At 47.7% G+C, this 15,813-nt stretch overlaps 1 protein-coding gene across 2 annotated transcripts in view; it reads left to right on the top strand.

Annotated features, from left to right (window-relative positions):
* Positions 1-15,601, top strand: part of LOC125551411 (O-fucosyltransferase 1-like) — a 34,350-nt gene extending 18,749 nt beyond the window's left edge. For both annotated transcript variants that reach the window (XM_048714642.1, XM_048714641.1), the window contains 4 exons: positions 4,372-4,495; positions 4,567-4,850; positions 5,978-6,107; positions 14,699-15,601. In XM_048714642.1, coding sequence (XP_048570599.1) covers positions 4,372-4,495; positions 4,567-4,850; positions 5,978-6,107; positions 14,699-15,331 — 1,171 coding nt within the window. In that variant the 3' untranslated portion in view covers positions 15,332-15,601. The remainder of the gene's footprint in view (positions 1-4,371; positions 4,496-4,566; positions 4,851-5,977; positions 6,108-14,698) is intronic.
* Positions 15,602-15,813: the final 212 nt, after the last annotated feature.

Below are 15,813 nucleotides of genomic sequence, written 5' to 3'. Positions count from 1 at the left end.
TTCCCTTTCACGCCTCATTTGTCGTTTTTGGTGGCTTTGCAGGAGGTGGCCTCCTTTGTCTCCCGACATCCCCTTCCCGTGGACTAGGCATGACGTTGGGTGGCTGCCCTGCCCAAGCTCCCGTGCCAGCTCCTGGTCCGGCCAGTACTTTAAGCGCTAGTGGTTTGAATTTGGGCATGGGGCAGGCATCGAACGGCTCCTCCCATTCAGGGAAGAGGAAAACGCTCGGGAGCATCTCCTCTGGGGTCGATGCAGCGGGTGACACCTTTGGGAAGCAGAAGTTGCCAGCAGCCACTGAGGAGGGGGGAGAGCTTCCGAGGTGATCATCGGGAGGAAGAGGAGGAAAACCGTCCAGACGACTGTCGAGAAGGGAGGTGTCCAAGCCGGCCCTCAAGGGACGACGTGTGACTCACCACAGGGGGGACTATTGCTTTTCCCACATGGGAGTCCCCTTGTGAGGACCTTAAATTTAGGAATTCTCCATGTCGTCACTGCCCAGGAGGGAGTTGTTGCAGCTCCAAATTGCCTTGGGGGCAAATATTCATCTTCTTCTAGGGGTCTTGATATCACGCTGTTGGAGGGGGACTTGGTTGGCGCCTATTGGTTGTGCGTCTGGTACTCCCACTCCAACTTCAGTGAAAGTTGTGTCTCGGGATTTGGACCCCGAGCCGAGCATCCTGGACGCAGAGCTGCGGGAGCAGGTTGAAGAGCGGTCGCCCGGCTCCCTGGCTGCTGGAAGGTATGATGAGGAATCTTCATGTGGCGGGAGCCTGAATATCCTCCTTTTGTCCGATGTGAGTTCTCCTTCCAGCAACTTTTCTCAAATGATGCTTGTACAAGGTGCAACCCCCCTCCAGCCTATGCTTTGTTGGAATACTAGTTCTGGGTCGCATGGCAGCGTTTCTGGTTTGGCTGCCATGGCAGCCGTTTTCGCTGCGACGACAACGTTTTCAGTTTGTTAGCGTTTTGGCCCATTTCTGTTTAGAGTCAACACCACGGGACGCGTTTTTGCATGATTCATGGCTAGTTTGTAGGGCGCCGTGGGCTTGTGCTAGGTCGTGGGATGGCATGATCCAGTCGGAGTGCGTGGGCGCGGCATGACTTGCGTTCGTTGAGAAATAAAAGGAGGAGAAACAGAAAAGCAACAATACTTACGCTGCGCAAATCTCTCTCTTTCTCTCATGAGCTGAATTTCATCTTAGAGAGGCAACAGGTGGCATCAAAGCCATGTCGGGTACTTCGGCGGCCAGCTATCGGTCACGTACGCCCCTGCGCCTCCACGTGGCGTTGCAGGAGCGGAGCCAGCGTAGAACCTGCAGCGGCGGCGGTGGTGCAGTAGGCGACCTCTGGCGGCGCCCTCCCGATGCTGACACGCACCAACTATGCGGAGTGGGCGCTGCTGATGAAGGTTTACCTTCAAGCACATGGCTGGTGGGAGGCTGTGTCCATTGGGAACGCCTCCTACCACGACGAGCACAATGCCATGATCACCATTTCGCGAGACGTGCTGAACGCCGTTGACAAGGAGAATGCCAAGGCTGCGTGGGATGCCATCGCCATGCAGCGCATGGGCGCCAGCTGGGTGCGCGAGGTGACACACATAAGCTGCGGCATGACTTCGGGGGCATCTCCTTCCGTGATGGCGAGACCATCGACGACTTCTCGATGCGGCTCTCCGAGATCGTCACCAATCTGCGCGCGCTCGACGACACGCTGGAGGAGTCCAAGGTAGTAGCCAAGTTCCTCCGTGTTGTGCCATCCCAATTCGCACAGGTCGCCATTGCCATTGAGACACTGCTCGACGTGAGCACGTTCCTCTGGACGAAGTCACCCGGCAGCTTCGCGTGGTCGAAGACCGTCTCAACGACATCCACGACAGCAACAACGGTCAGGGTGGCCGCCTGCTTCTCACGAAGGAGTGGGAGGCCCGGAAGTAGCAACCCCAAGGCAACGACAGCTCTTACTTTGGTGGGCGGAACAACCGCCAGAGGGGCGGTGCCCGCGGAGGTGGACGCTAGAACGGCCATGACCACAAGAGCGGCGGCGACAAAGACAAATGCCGCTACTGTAGCATAAAGGGCCATTGGGCCCGTGAATTCAGGAAAAAGAAGAGGGAGGAGGCACTCCTTGCTCGAGCCGACAAGGAGGCTGATCCGGACTTGCTGCTGGCCGAGGTCGTGGAGATCTCTGCCACGGCTGCGAATTTTGCTGCCATGGTAGCGGTTTCGCACCCTCCCATAGATGCAGCGGAAAACGCTGCCATGTTAGCGAATTGGTTGCCACGGCAGCAATTCCAGTCTCGCCATGGCAGCGGATCTGAGCCCCTGCGAGCAAACGCGCCCCGTGATCTTTCTCAATGAAGAGAAGGCAAATGTCGTCCCGGCCGGCGGCGACGAGCCTCAGGACACGGCGTGGTACCTTAACACCGGCGTGTCAAATCGCATGACCGGTGATCTCGCAGTCTTCACCGAGCTTGACATGGGGATCGTTGGAACCGTGCGTTTCGGTGATAGATCCGTGGTGCACATTGAGGGGCGTGACAACGTTGCGTTCTCCATCGACGGTGCCACTGCAAGGTCTATGCACGAGTAGTGGGGCTTATGGGAGCCAATCAAGCAGTCGTACTATTGGAATTACAGGTCGGCAATGAGAATAGCATAGTAGACGATGCTGCGCACCACTCTGCTGGTGCAGTGCCAGGCTATGTTGTCACAATCGCAACAATGTGCCCGTTGACTGCTTCGTGTGGCAAATGCCGTCGAATCACATCTCGATCACTGCCTCACCTTACGTAGTTACTCCTGGGCTGCTGCCTTGTCGCTTAGCCACACTGGCTCGCACGTTGACACTGGGACCTTTGCCATATGTGGGTGCCTTGCCTAGTTTGTGCCACCATTTTATGGAGTCTTGAGTCTTGAGCGGTTCATTCACTCTGCTGCCATGTCACATGTGCATCTGTTGTTGCCCAACTCATCAATTTGGCTATCAATGCAATTGTGCTGTTTGGTCCTTGTTGCGAGCTCTGTTGCAGCATCTTTGGGGCCATTGTGCATACATGCTTGGGCTGGAGATTACCCCCCTGTAAAATGAGAAAATCTAAAATTTAACTCAGTCAGAACCTTCTTGGCCTCGGCTAGTTGGCATTTTGAACCAGGTTTTACAAATGCTGCTTCATAATTATAAAAGGTATTCTAAATGTGCAATTTCCGACCAAGTTTTACAAATGCAGTGTCATGACTAGAATACTTATATGCAAGTAATGGAACCATTGGCTTATTCAGTACAAGCCATTTAAAAGTACTCCCTCCGTTCCATATTACTCGTCACTGATTTAGTACAAAGTTGTACTAAACCAGCGATGAGTAATATGGAGCGGAGGGAGTAACTCTTAGCATTCCGGGTTGGACAAATGGCACAAAACCAATTGCCCCACATTACACTATAAAATTGTGTAATAGCTTTATATGTGGCATTTACATTTACTTTTCATTGCTTAGACCTTCTACCTGTAGCTATGCAGTAATGCCAGAATTAAGTTGTTTCTATGACATAAGTTCCTCTCTGTGCTGCAATCTAATGCCAGGCAAATCCTTTTATCGTCGTTTTCCTTTCCGGTCTGGAAGAAATTTTGGAGGATTCCTACGGGATTTTCTTCATATGTTTAGCAATCGTTTCATAGGAATAGAGGTACTTGATTCCTTAGGATTGTGTCCGTCCATATTGACCTGCTTCCTTAGGATTCTTAGTATTTGGTAAGACCTCATCGAAAGTTCCTAAGGATTGGAGAGCACGGTAATCCTGGCGAGTAGGATCCAGAGGAACGCAGGCAGAAGTACTGCCTCCTTGATTGGGTCGCACATGTCAACTGGTTTTTCAGAGACCTAAAAGGGCGAAGCCCTGGGTAGGGCATCTTAATCCTTTACTTTTTCTATTCCTCTGATTTGAAAATCTTGTAAAACTGAAGTAGCCCTTCATCTGTACACAGATTATTTCCATTTCTTAAGCAAAAGATACATTTCTGCATATTCTCAAAATTAAGTACTGTTTGTTCGATTTTTGAGTTCCAGCTACGTGGTACTCCCTCCGTAACTTAATTCAAGACATTTTTTGACACCGTGACAGTGTGAAAAAACGTCTTATATAAGTTACAGAGGGAGTATCTTTTTGTTATAGGAATCAAGTAAGATAGTAGGCTTCACAAATGATTTACATGTAGTGTGCTTCATTCCTCGTAAGAACATTTAATTTCAGCTTTGCTGTTCTATATATTTGAAACTGCCATTTTGTCAGCATTTTTGGTTTGTTCTGAATGATCTTGGCATGATGGTTCCTGGTTGGTGTTTTTACTTATGGTTTCTATTTATACACCAGTGGTTTCATAGGTATTTATGATGTTCCCCACTTCATCAAGACATTAAAATATGATGTCCGTATTGCTACGAGCGTTCCAGATATCATTACAAACGGAAAAACTAAGAAGCTGAAAGCCTACCAGGTGAAAGAAAAGCTCACTAGTTTCAGTTATACGAGTGAATAACTCCAGAGACTAATATGTGTTGCTAACAGATCCGGCCACCGAGAGATGCACCGGTAACTTGGTATACGACAGTTGCTTTAGAGAAGATGAAGAGTTATGGGGCTATCTATTTAACTCCATTTTCACATCGCTTGGCAGAAGATATAAATGATCCAGAGATCCAGAGACTTCGATGCCGGGTGAATTATCATGCATTACGATTCAAGCCAAACATCATGAAAACAAGCAGTGAGATAGTGAATAAGCTCCGCTCAGAAGGCCATTTCATGTCGATTCATCTTCGGTTTGAGATGGATATGCTTGCTTTTGCTGGGTAGAACATTGACTGACCACACTGTGTGATTACATGATTCAGTCATTCACATTTATAATAGTCAGTTTGTTATTCACTTGTCATCATATTTGCTTTGCTATGCATCCAGAAATGGAGAAGCGCATCTATGTATTCTTTATTTCAGTTCATTGTAGGCTACAGAAAAGCTAACAAGAGCATCGTAGAGCCTTAGATATCAATAACATTACTCAACTTTTCATCAAATTTTTGAAATGATGTCACTAACCAAACTAGCAAAGTGCCTGTGGCTTGCACTGGACCCATAATAATTCAATGTGCTCGCAAATCTGAAAAACAGTTCAATAGTTATACCATCTAACTTAGGCTTCATCCTGATTTGGGTTGTGTAACAATCCTCTTAAAATAAAATAAAAACACAGCACTTCGATTGTGGGCTAGTTTAATAAATACCGTTTGATTTCTTTGTTATACCCTTTGTGTATGGATTAGATGGTAAGAAGCTAGAACCCTCTTGATAAGGTTCGGAGTTTGACTCCGCTGCTGCCTCAGTAGTTTATTTCTGCCTTATTTTGGCAAAAAGATCCCACATGTGACAGTAGAGAAGGGTGGGTGAATCTGCCACCAACTCAAAACCTTTAGAAGGAAGATAGGAAATGATAAACTCAAATCATTGATATTCTGTATCATGGTCATTTGTGCTCTCTTGTACTAGAACTTTGGGATGCATTTATATTGTTTGGTTCATTTTTATAGTTCTACAGATGATCAGCTTGTATTTTTACTAGAGACAAGCTATGCTACACAGGGATGTGGTTACCGGGAGAAAAAACCGGTTACCGGGAATCTCGTTACCCATGAGAAATCGCCTTACCGAGTGAAAAATCCCGAATTTCAAACTCAATAAATTTTGACTGAATTTTGTTCAGATCCAAAATTCATTAAAAAAAGCCTCCGGTAACGGCCTGTATTTTCTGGTTACCGCGGTAACCGGAAATCTTGGTGCCCCATGAGATTTTTTAGCATTTGGAATCCAAAACCTTGATGCTACATCGCTGATAACAAAGATTTGATAAATGCAGTTGTTATTTTGCATATCTTCATTTTACATTGCTGGCCATGGCTTATTTTCTACATGAAAAATGCAGGTGCATTGATATATTTACACCTCAGGAACAGAAAATTCTGATCAAGTACCGCAAGGAAAATTTTGCAGAAAAAGAACTTGTCTATAGGGAAAGACGGCTCATTGGAAAGTGCCCTTTAACTCCAGAAGAGGTAATGAATCTTTGTAGATACATTGCTCTGGATATTTCTGTAGTGGTACTCAAATATTCAACTATGTTCTGAAATTAGGAGTTACTCCCTCCATTCCAAAATAAGTGTTGTGCTTTTAGTTCAAATTTGAACTAAAACCGTGTCACTTATTTTGGAACGGAGGGAGTACTTATAAACTGGAATACCAAATTGAAGGCCAACTGAGTAAATTTTATCCTTCACAGCATAACGATTGTTCTGGACCAGAAGTCTATCCAGAACTATGAGTAAATTTAGTGATTTCGACACTGCCCGACTAGTATATCCAAAGCTACAACCAAATATTATTGCTATTTAGTGCACATACCTTACCTGCCAGAGTGTCACTTTCTGGCTACAACCAAATATTGCAGTTTGTTTACTTCGCTAATTATTATTTTGATTGTTGAATGTTCTTTTTAAAAGTCCACTTCAGCTTTCAGCCCTCAACTACATTCTGAGTTGGAAACTTGAACTATATAAATTGTCCTCTGTACAACCTTAGGTGGTTTTACGATTTGTTTTTATTTATTTTGAAAAGGTGTATTACTTAGGAAGAAATAATTTGGTATACAATCGTGCAACACCGCCGTGGACACGCAGGTTGGGACAGAGCCTTGCAGAACGCCCGCCCCCACACGACACACTACACCCATATTGAGCAAGCTCATGGGCAGTCCTGTTATAGACAGGAGGAAGGAAGTGTTGGAACTGTGTCGAATAATTGTACAAGGCAGGTTACAGTTGGACTTGGATTCAAGCTGTGTGTAGATAGGGTACAGAGACATGTTCGAGTAGGACACTTGTATCCTAGGCCTCTTATATAATGTCGGGGTAGACACATATATAATCTATGCCAACATAATAGCATAGGCATGCAGGGGGAGCCAGCGGCATGTGATGGCCCCCGGGTGGCCGGTGTGTGGTCTTGTAGCGGTGGGAGGAGTGCTCATAGTCAGGCCCTAGGGATGTAGCCGATATTCGGTGAACCTCATTAACAAATTTCGGTCGTGCCTTGTGTGATTGCTTGGTCCTCGGTAGATCGACTACACGCCTTCGATTATTCTAACAAGTGGTATCATGAGCAAGGTTCAAGGAGATCACGGATTGTTGATCTAGAGGAAGGGTGCCAATTTCGTATGATTCACGTGGTAGCAGGAGCGAAGATCAGATCGGGTTCGGAGGCGATGAGTTTGAGACTGCACGCGATGTGGCTATCAAGGTATGGGCACGATGAAGCAATTGGAATGCGAAGACGTGCAGCAGCAGAGGACCTCATCGTGGGTGATCTTGGCGAGATTGATTCGATTGGCAGAACTCAGTGGTGGCTGCGAACGATTTTACGTGGCATGTGGCAGGGGCACGTGCACGTGCGCATGCGCGTGGGTAGCAGTAGAAGACCTAAGCGTATAGCTACTGGAGGCTCGAGTGAGGCGGGTTGGTCTCAAGAGGGGCTGGCTGGTGCGCTGTGGGATGGCGGAAGCAGCTGCTGACGGAAGCCTAGGTAGAGAGCTGCTATGAAGGTCAAAACCTAGGTGGGGAGTGGTGCTGCCACGGCAAGCTGCACAATCTGAGATTTGGTTAAGAAATAAAATCGGTTCTGGAAGGTGTTGCAGCGCGTTCGAACATGGGATTCGCTGGCTGCTAGCATGTTTATCTCGAGCGTGGAAAAAAAGAGAATAAGAAAATTAGTCAGGAAGTCACGAGGTGCTACAGGTGTGGAACTGATAGTAATGGAATTGCTTGGACTACTTCTGTTTTTTTGCTTCGTACGCCAAGGGGATGGCAGCATGGCAGCAGTGGTGTTGTTCGGCTAGCAGTCAAACGGGAACCGAGGATGGCGACGTGTGTATAAGGCTCAGAGGAGTCTGGAGCGCGTCGTGGCAGGAATGCAGGATCATGCACAGTGGCGGAGCTTCAACCACTTCTTTGGGAGGGCCAAAACAGGTCTGGTTAGGAAATACCATTGAACTTTCGCTTTCAGGGCCCAGATACAGTACCAGTCTTCACTGAATTCCTGATGGGCTCGGTGGGCCATGGCCTGGTTTGGTCCACCCGTAGCTCTGCCCTTGATCATGCATACACAGAGGGCTTGTGCGGTTTCGCATGAGACTCGACCGGGAGGATGGTTGACATGATGTAGGCTGGAGCATGGTTGCAGTCAGATAAGTTCGGCTTGGTCGGATTATACAGTCTGATGGATCAACGTGAGTCGATCAGTATAGAAAACGGCGGTGATTTCAGCGACGATGACATATGAGGGTGATGCTGATAGTGACCGACATGGGGTGTGGAAACACGTGGTGCGGACCCGAGGGCTTGTGCTGCTTCGACAAGATTATGGCTATGGCACAGGGTTGATTGAAGACAGCGTACGGATGGGAACTTAAAGTCGACGGGGCGCGGGGTAGCATGGCCAGCTACATGGAGTCATGCTGAAGGTGGAGTTGGAGTGTGATGGAAGAATTCATTTGGTGCTGATGGAGGGGCTACGGTGTAAGGATATCGAGAATCGAAGCCTATTTCAGTGGGTAAAGTGAGATACGTGGTTCGGACTAGGTCCCAGTGGTCTGATGGAAACGTGGTACTCAAAATTTGTTGGTGATCATCGGTGGTTCTCTGCAGTGGTGGTTGAGGTGGTGTGGGCTAGCTACCCAAGAGATTCAACGGAGACATGGTATAATGTCAAATCAAATGTACATGAGGTTCGACGCATGGATGAATCCATGATGGTGGAGAATATTTGTCAAGGTGGATTTTGCTGGAATTGTGTCAAATACTTGTATAAGGTAGGTTACAGTTGGATCTGGATTCAAACCGTGTGTAGATAAGGTACAAATAAGGTACGGATACGTGTTCGAGTAGGACACTTGTATTATAGGCCTCTTATATAATGTGGGGATAGACACACGATGTAACGTATGCCACAACATAATAGCAGGGGCGCGCAGAAGAGCTGACCCCTGGGTGGCCGGCGTGCGGTATTGTCGTGGTATCATGGAGAGGAGCGCTCATAGTCAGGCTCTTGGGATGTAGCCGATGTTCGGTGAGCCTCGTTAACAAATCTCAATATTGTGTCTTGTGTGATTGCTTGGGTCCTTGGTAGATCAACTACGCTCCTTAGACTATTCTAAGAGGAACCAATGCCGTACTTGCCGCAGTAGAACGACGTTGTTGAACACGGAACCAAACAATGGTCGGGGCGTGCAACATGATGAAGGCGAACGGCATGCCGGACTACTAGAGGAAGGCAATGACCACCATGTACATCTTCAACCATGCGCACACCCGGAGCATTGAGGCGATGACGCCCTACGAGGCCTGGCACGACAAGAAGCCTGAGGTCGAACACCTGTGCGTCTTTGGTTGCGTCGTGCACGTCAAGACGGTGCGACCAAATCTCAAGAAGCTGGACAACCGAAGAATGCCCATGGTGTTCATCGGGTACGAGCGGGGCTCCAAAGCTTATCGGGTGTACGACCCCACCAGCCGCCGTCTATACGTCTCTTGTGGCGTGGTTTTTGACAAGGATGTGAGCTGGAGCTGGGGTCAGGAGGCGGACCACCTTGGTGGCATCTTTACCATTGACCTCATCGTGCATGTAGGGGCGACGACAGCGTCAGTCGGAAACGCTGCCATGATAGCACCAGGACCATCTGCGGCAGTGGGCGAAAACCCTGCCATGGCAGCCACCCCAGCGGTTCTTCCCCAACACCTAGGAACGCTGCCATGGCAGCCAACACCCTAGAGCCTGCTGGCGTGCCGGCGTGCAGGAAGTGGAGTTCGTGCCACTGTACGCCACTGTATGGCCTGACGGTGCGCAGCGATGCCAACGACCCCGACGCCGTGCACTGGTGTCGCCGTGTCACTGATCTGCTTGATCAGGGTGCGACTAACCCAGGAGAGGCGGAGCGCCGCCTTTTGATGTCGGAGGGCGAGCTGGCGAATTTTCCCGACGCCGAGCCCCATGCTGCTTGGCGGGCCATGGTGATGGACGAGATGGCGCCCATTGAATCTGACAGGACTTGGTCCCTCTCTGATCTTCCTGTAGGTCACCGACCCATTGGTCTGAAGTGGGTGTTCAAGGAGAAAAAAGAACACCGTCGGCGAGATGATCAAGCACAAGGCTCGGCTTGTCGCAAAGGGCTACGTGCAGCGCGCCGACATCAATTTCAAGGTGTTTGCACCAGTTGCTCGCCTTGACTCTGTGCGCGTGCTGCTCGCTGTCGCCTCCTAGGAGGCCTGGGATGTGCAGCATCATGACGTCAAGTCCGCGTTCCTCAAGAGCAATCTTGATGAGGTGTATGTGGTGCAGCTTCCTGGATTCGTGTGCGATGGTGCCAAGAGCAAGGTGCTCAGCCTGCACAAAGCCCTCTACAGTCTTTGTCAGCCACCATACGCCTGGAACACGGAGCTTGATAGCAGCCTCGCTGCATTCGGCTTTGACAAGTGCCCATCAGAGCATGCGGTGTACATGCGTAGCGCTGTAGGCGAGCGCCTCCTCGTCGGAGTGTACGTCGACGACTTGATTGTCACCGGCGGCGATCAATGGCTTCAAGTGGGAGATGATGGCACTCTTCAATATGAGCAACCTGGTCCTACTGAGCTACTACTTTGGGATCAAGGTTATACAGTGCCCGGAGTGCAGCCTCATCAGGCAAGCTGCTGGAGATGGCCGGCATGGGAGATTGCAACTCCTCCACTGCCCATGCAGCCGCGTCTAAAGCTTAGAAAGGCGGGTGTTGGCGAGCCCGTGGACGTGCCCATTGCCACAAGCATAGTGGACAGTCTACGCTATCTCATCCACACAAGGCCTTGCATAGCCTACACCTTAGGCTACATCAGCCGCTTCATGAAGACGCCGGCGAGCGAGCACTGGGCGGCGGTGAAACAATTGATGCGGTACATTGCCGACACACGTCAGCTTAGATGCCGCTATTCGTGGCAGCAGCACGGCACAAGGCTTGTTAGTTACAACGATAACGATCTGGCGGACGATGTCGACAATCGAAAGAGCACAAGAGGCACCATCTTCTTCCTCAGAAGGTGCCCTATGTCCTTGAAATTGGCAAATCACAAAAGAGTGGTGCTCTCATCTTGCTAGGTGGAGAGGCGGAGTACGTTGCCCTGGCGGGCGTGGCATGCCAGGGTATCTGATAGGTGAGCTGCTCGGGCGCCAGGACGGTGCCGTCGAGCTCTGCATCGACAACAAGTCAGCCATTGCGCTGAGCAAGAATAATGTCTTCTATGACAGGAGCAAACATATCAAGCTCCGCTACCATTTCCTTCTCCAGTGTGTTGATGACAGGCAACATTGACATTCAGTATGTGCGCACTGACGATCAGCTCGCCGACGTTCTGATGAAGGCTTTGAGACGTGCCCATTTTCAGGAGCCGTGCAACCGCATCGGCATTGTGAGTGCTGAATAAGTAGATTAGGGGGAGTTTGTTGGCTAATCTTGTTATTTCTTCAGCTTGTTAGTTTTAGCCGTAGCTAGTTTTCAGCTAAATTAGTCTTTGCACGACATGCACTTGTAAACCGATCGCCTGGGACGTGGGATGGCACGGCTCGTGTAGGGCATCGTGGGCACAGGCCACAATCGTTTTCAGTTGAATAAAAGCAGAAGAACGCCGGCAGAAAAGCTGCAAGTTCATAGCACACAACTCTCTCGCTCGCTGTGTTCATTGCCACTATCAGCTACATGTATAAGGTCTTTAACTCAGACAGTCTGGAGCGGCCCCTCGGACCTTTAGGTTCCTTCTCCGAATCCAGTTATCTCTCCATATACGGATCTTCTCTCCTGTGTGCACATGCTAAATGACACCTTGCTTTAGCAGCTCCAAATCATGAACGATCCCTTGCCAACAAGCCGAAGCATTCTGACTAAAAGAAGAATCAACAAGATCGCCTAAAGGGTAATAGTTCGCTTTGAGTAGCTGAGCACACAAACTTTTGGGTATGCGATAAGGCGTCAGGCTTGTCTCGCAAGAAGTGCTTGATTAAACAGTCTCAGGCCCCTAAAGCCCATGCCACCTTCAAGCTTTGGTCAAACAATTTTGTCCCAAGCCATCCAATGTACCTTCCTTCTATGCTATTTGTCTCCTCAACCCACCCGAATTTCCGGGTAATTTGCGATATCACACAGCCCTGCCGAAAACTTGAAAATGTTGTTGCATAAGTTGGGATTGTTTGCAACATGGATTGATAAGAACTTCCTTAGCACCATCAGAGAGGTACTTCTCACTCCAATCCAAACATCTTTCGCTAAACTTGTCCTTGATGTACCGGAGGGCCCAAGTATTTCTCTTTGAAACCAACTGTTGTGATATCAAGACTTGACTGGTGTCAGACTGTCGATGCTATTTGTTTGCCACATCATCAAACAGGGAAAGATATAGATAGATGGTGAAATATGGCACGGGTGAAGTGAGAGCTTACTGTGGTAACACAAACCTTACCCGTTCCGTCAGTGCGAAGTGGTTTGTTTGATGACATGACATGACAGACATGCACTATCTATGTCAGCCAAAATCACTTGTATTGCCACCCGAGGTTGCGAAGTAGACGGTTTTGATACTTTGAGGTTGCAACTCCTATGGTTTTAGGGTTCAGGGTTGAAAAGTGGACCATTCTTTAGTCTAATATATAGCTGGCTTGACAGAAAGCTTGGGCACAATTCCTATTCTGTACCTCCACCTTAATCTTTGTGGAGTTTATCCTTCCTCTGAAAGTAAGAACAAGGGAATGTTCAGAGTTGTACTAATTACCGTGGAATTAAGCTGATGAGCCATACAATGAAGCTATGGGAGAGAGTCATTGAGCACCGCTTAAGAAGAATGACAAGGGTGACCAAAAATCAGTTTGGGTTCATGCCTGGGAGGTCGATCATGGAAGCCATTTTCTTGGTACAACAACTTATGGAGAGATATAGGGAGCAAAAGAAGGACTTGCATATGATGTTCACTGACTTGGAGAAGGCCTATGATAAGATATACCACGGAATGTCATGTGGTGGGCCTTGGAGAAACACAAAGTCCGAGCAAAGTACATTACCCTCATCAAAAAGGACATGTACGATAATGTTGTGACAAGTGTTCGAACAAATGATGTCGACACTGATGATTTCCCAATTAAGATAGGACTGCATCAGGGGTCAAATTTGAGCCCTTATCTTTTTGCATTGGTGATGGATGAGGTCACAAGGGATATAGAAGGAGATATCCCATGGTGTATGCTCTTTGTGGATGATGTGGTGCTAGTTGACGATAGTTAGACGGGGGTAAATAGGAAGTTAGAGTTATGAAGACAAACCTTGGAATCGAAAGGGTTTAGGCTTAGTAGAACTAAAATCAAGTACATGATGTGCGGTTTCAGTACTACTAGGTGTGAGGAGGAGGTTAGCCTTGATGGCCAGGTGGTACCTCAGAAGGACACCTTTTGATATTTGGGGTCAATGCTGCAGGAGGATGGGGGTATTGATGAAGATGTGAACCATCGAATCAAAGCCGGATGGATGAAGTGGCGCCAAACTTCTGGCATTCTCTGTGACAAGAGAGTGCCACAAAAGCTAAAAGGCAAGTTCTACAGGACGGCGGTTCGACCCGCAATGTTATATGGCGCTGAGTGTTGACCGACTAAAAGGCGACATGTTCAATAGTTAGGTGTGATGGAGATGCGTATGTTGAGATGGATGTGTGGCCATACGAGGAAGGATCGAGTCCGGAATGATGATATACGAGATAGAGTTGGGGTAGCACCAATTGAAGAGAAGCTTGTCCAACATCGTCTGAGATGGTTTGGGCTTATTCACAGCAGGCCTCCAGAAGCCTCAGTGCATAGCGGACGGCTAAAGCATGCGGAGAATGTCAAGAGAGGGCGGGGTAGACCAAATTTAATATGGGAGGAGTCCGTTAAGAGAGACCTGAAGGATTGGAGTATCACCAAAGAGCTAGCTATGGACAAGGGTGCGTGGAATTTTGTTATCCATGAGCAGTTGGTTGCAAGATCTTATGCGTTTCACCTCTAGCCTATCACAACTTGTTTAGGACTAATGGCTTTGTTGTTGTTGTTGTTGTTGTTGTTGTTGTTGTTGCTGTTGTTGTTTTTTTTTTTCTGAAAGCAAGATCCATATACTTTGATCTACACCACTTTTTGATTGTTCTAGTCTATCTTGAAATATCAAATCTGGGTGGTACACCCGTGTTCAGTTTGGTGAGGAATGGATGCGTAATCTAGGTTAAATGGTTAAAAAAAATTCTTATGTATAGGAAAAAAAATTGGATGGACCATACTTTCTTCGCCACGGATATCACGGGCACCCATTCCCCACGAAACTGAATGCGGGTGTACAATGAGCACCTAGTTTTATACCCCAAAATTTCAGAATTTTTTGAATTTTTCTAAATTTTTTAATACTATATTCATATAAGGGTGTGTGGCACCCGAGAGCTGCGATGCATTTTTCCTTCCATGCACGCCATATACTATCATGTTGTAAATGGGACATTTTGATGGACTATGATTAATTATAGGAAGGACGCTAATTCAAATACGCATTAATGTTGTTGTGCAGGTAGGTCTTATTCTTCGTGCACTGGGCTTTGATAATACAACACACATTTACCTTGCTTCTGGAGAGCTCTTTGGTGGGAAACGCTTCATGAGGCCCTTCAAGGATATGTTTCCGCGCCTAGAAAACCATAGCTCCGTTGGACCTGGAAAGCTGGAAGAAAATACCCGTGGGCTGGCAGGTTCTGCAGTTGATTACATGGTCTGTCTCCTATCAGACATTTTTATGCCCACATATGATGGCCCAAGCAACTTTGCAAACAATCTCATTGGTCACCGCCTATACTATGGTTTCCGTACCAACATCACGCCAAACAGGAAGGCCCTTGCTCCGATATTCATGGACAGGGAAGTAGGCTCGACAGCTGGTTTTGAGGAGCGAGTGAGGCAGGTCATGACAAAGACATATGTTGGTGGCCCCCACAAGCGCATTCATCCCGAACCTTTCTATACAAACTCATGGCCAGAGTGCTTTTGCCAGGAGAACCCTAGGAATCATGCAGACAAATGCCCACCAGATAATATATATGAGGTTCTGGAGAATCAATTTAGGAGTGAAGAGAATGAAGAAAGTATAGAAGTGAAAGCCACTAGTCAGATTGATTCAACCAGCCAAACCGAAGAGACTGTGATTTAACTGAGGAACCAAACTGTTATTGTCTCAGAGGACGAGACTGGATCATTTATGCCCGTAGCAGATTATTGCATTTTCGAATGGATCGACTATCGAAGGTACGGTCAGGCCTAATAAACTGGGATGGAGGTAGTATTTCATCACAAAAAATTACACATGTAGTGTACATCCATATGAGCATCTAGTTTTTTTTTTGGAACTTCAGAATACCATTTTGGCACTATTGAAAATATAGTGCTCATTGGAGCGGGTGCACCAAAGTGTTTTTTTTGTTGTCTCCCAGTTTCTCGTTTCTGCGATTATTACTAGCTTGGTGTTTTTGTTGAAGTTGTGTCGAATATAGTGTACAAGGTAGGTTACAGTTGGACTTGTAGTTGTATTGTGTTTATATAGGATATGGAGTCGTGTCCTAGTAGGACACTTGTATCCTAGGCCTCTCTTTTATATAGCGTGGTAGACACACGATGTAACCTATGTCAACATAA

Source organism: Triticum urartu, chromosome 4, assembly GCF_003073215.2.
Source record: "Triticum urartu cultivar G1812 chromosome 4, Tu2.1, whole genome shotgun sequence".
NCBI classification, from domain to species: Eukaryota; Viridiplantae; Streptophyta; class Magnoliopsida; order Poales; family Poaceae; genus Triticum; species Triticum urartu.
This window is presented reverse-complemented; position numbering and strand designations above follow the sequence as displayed.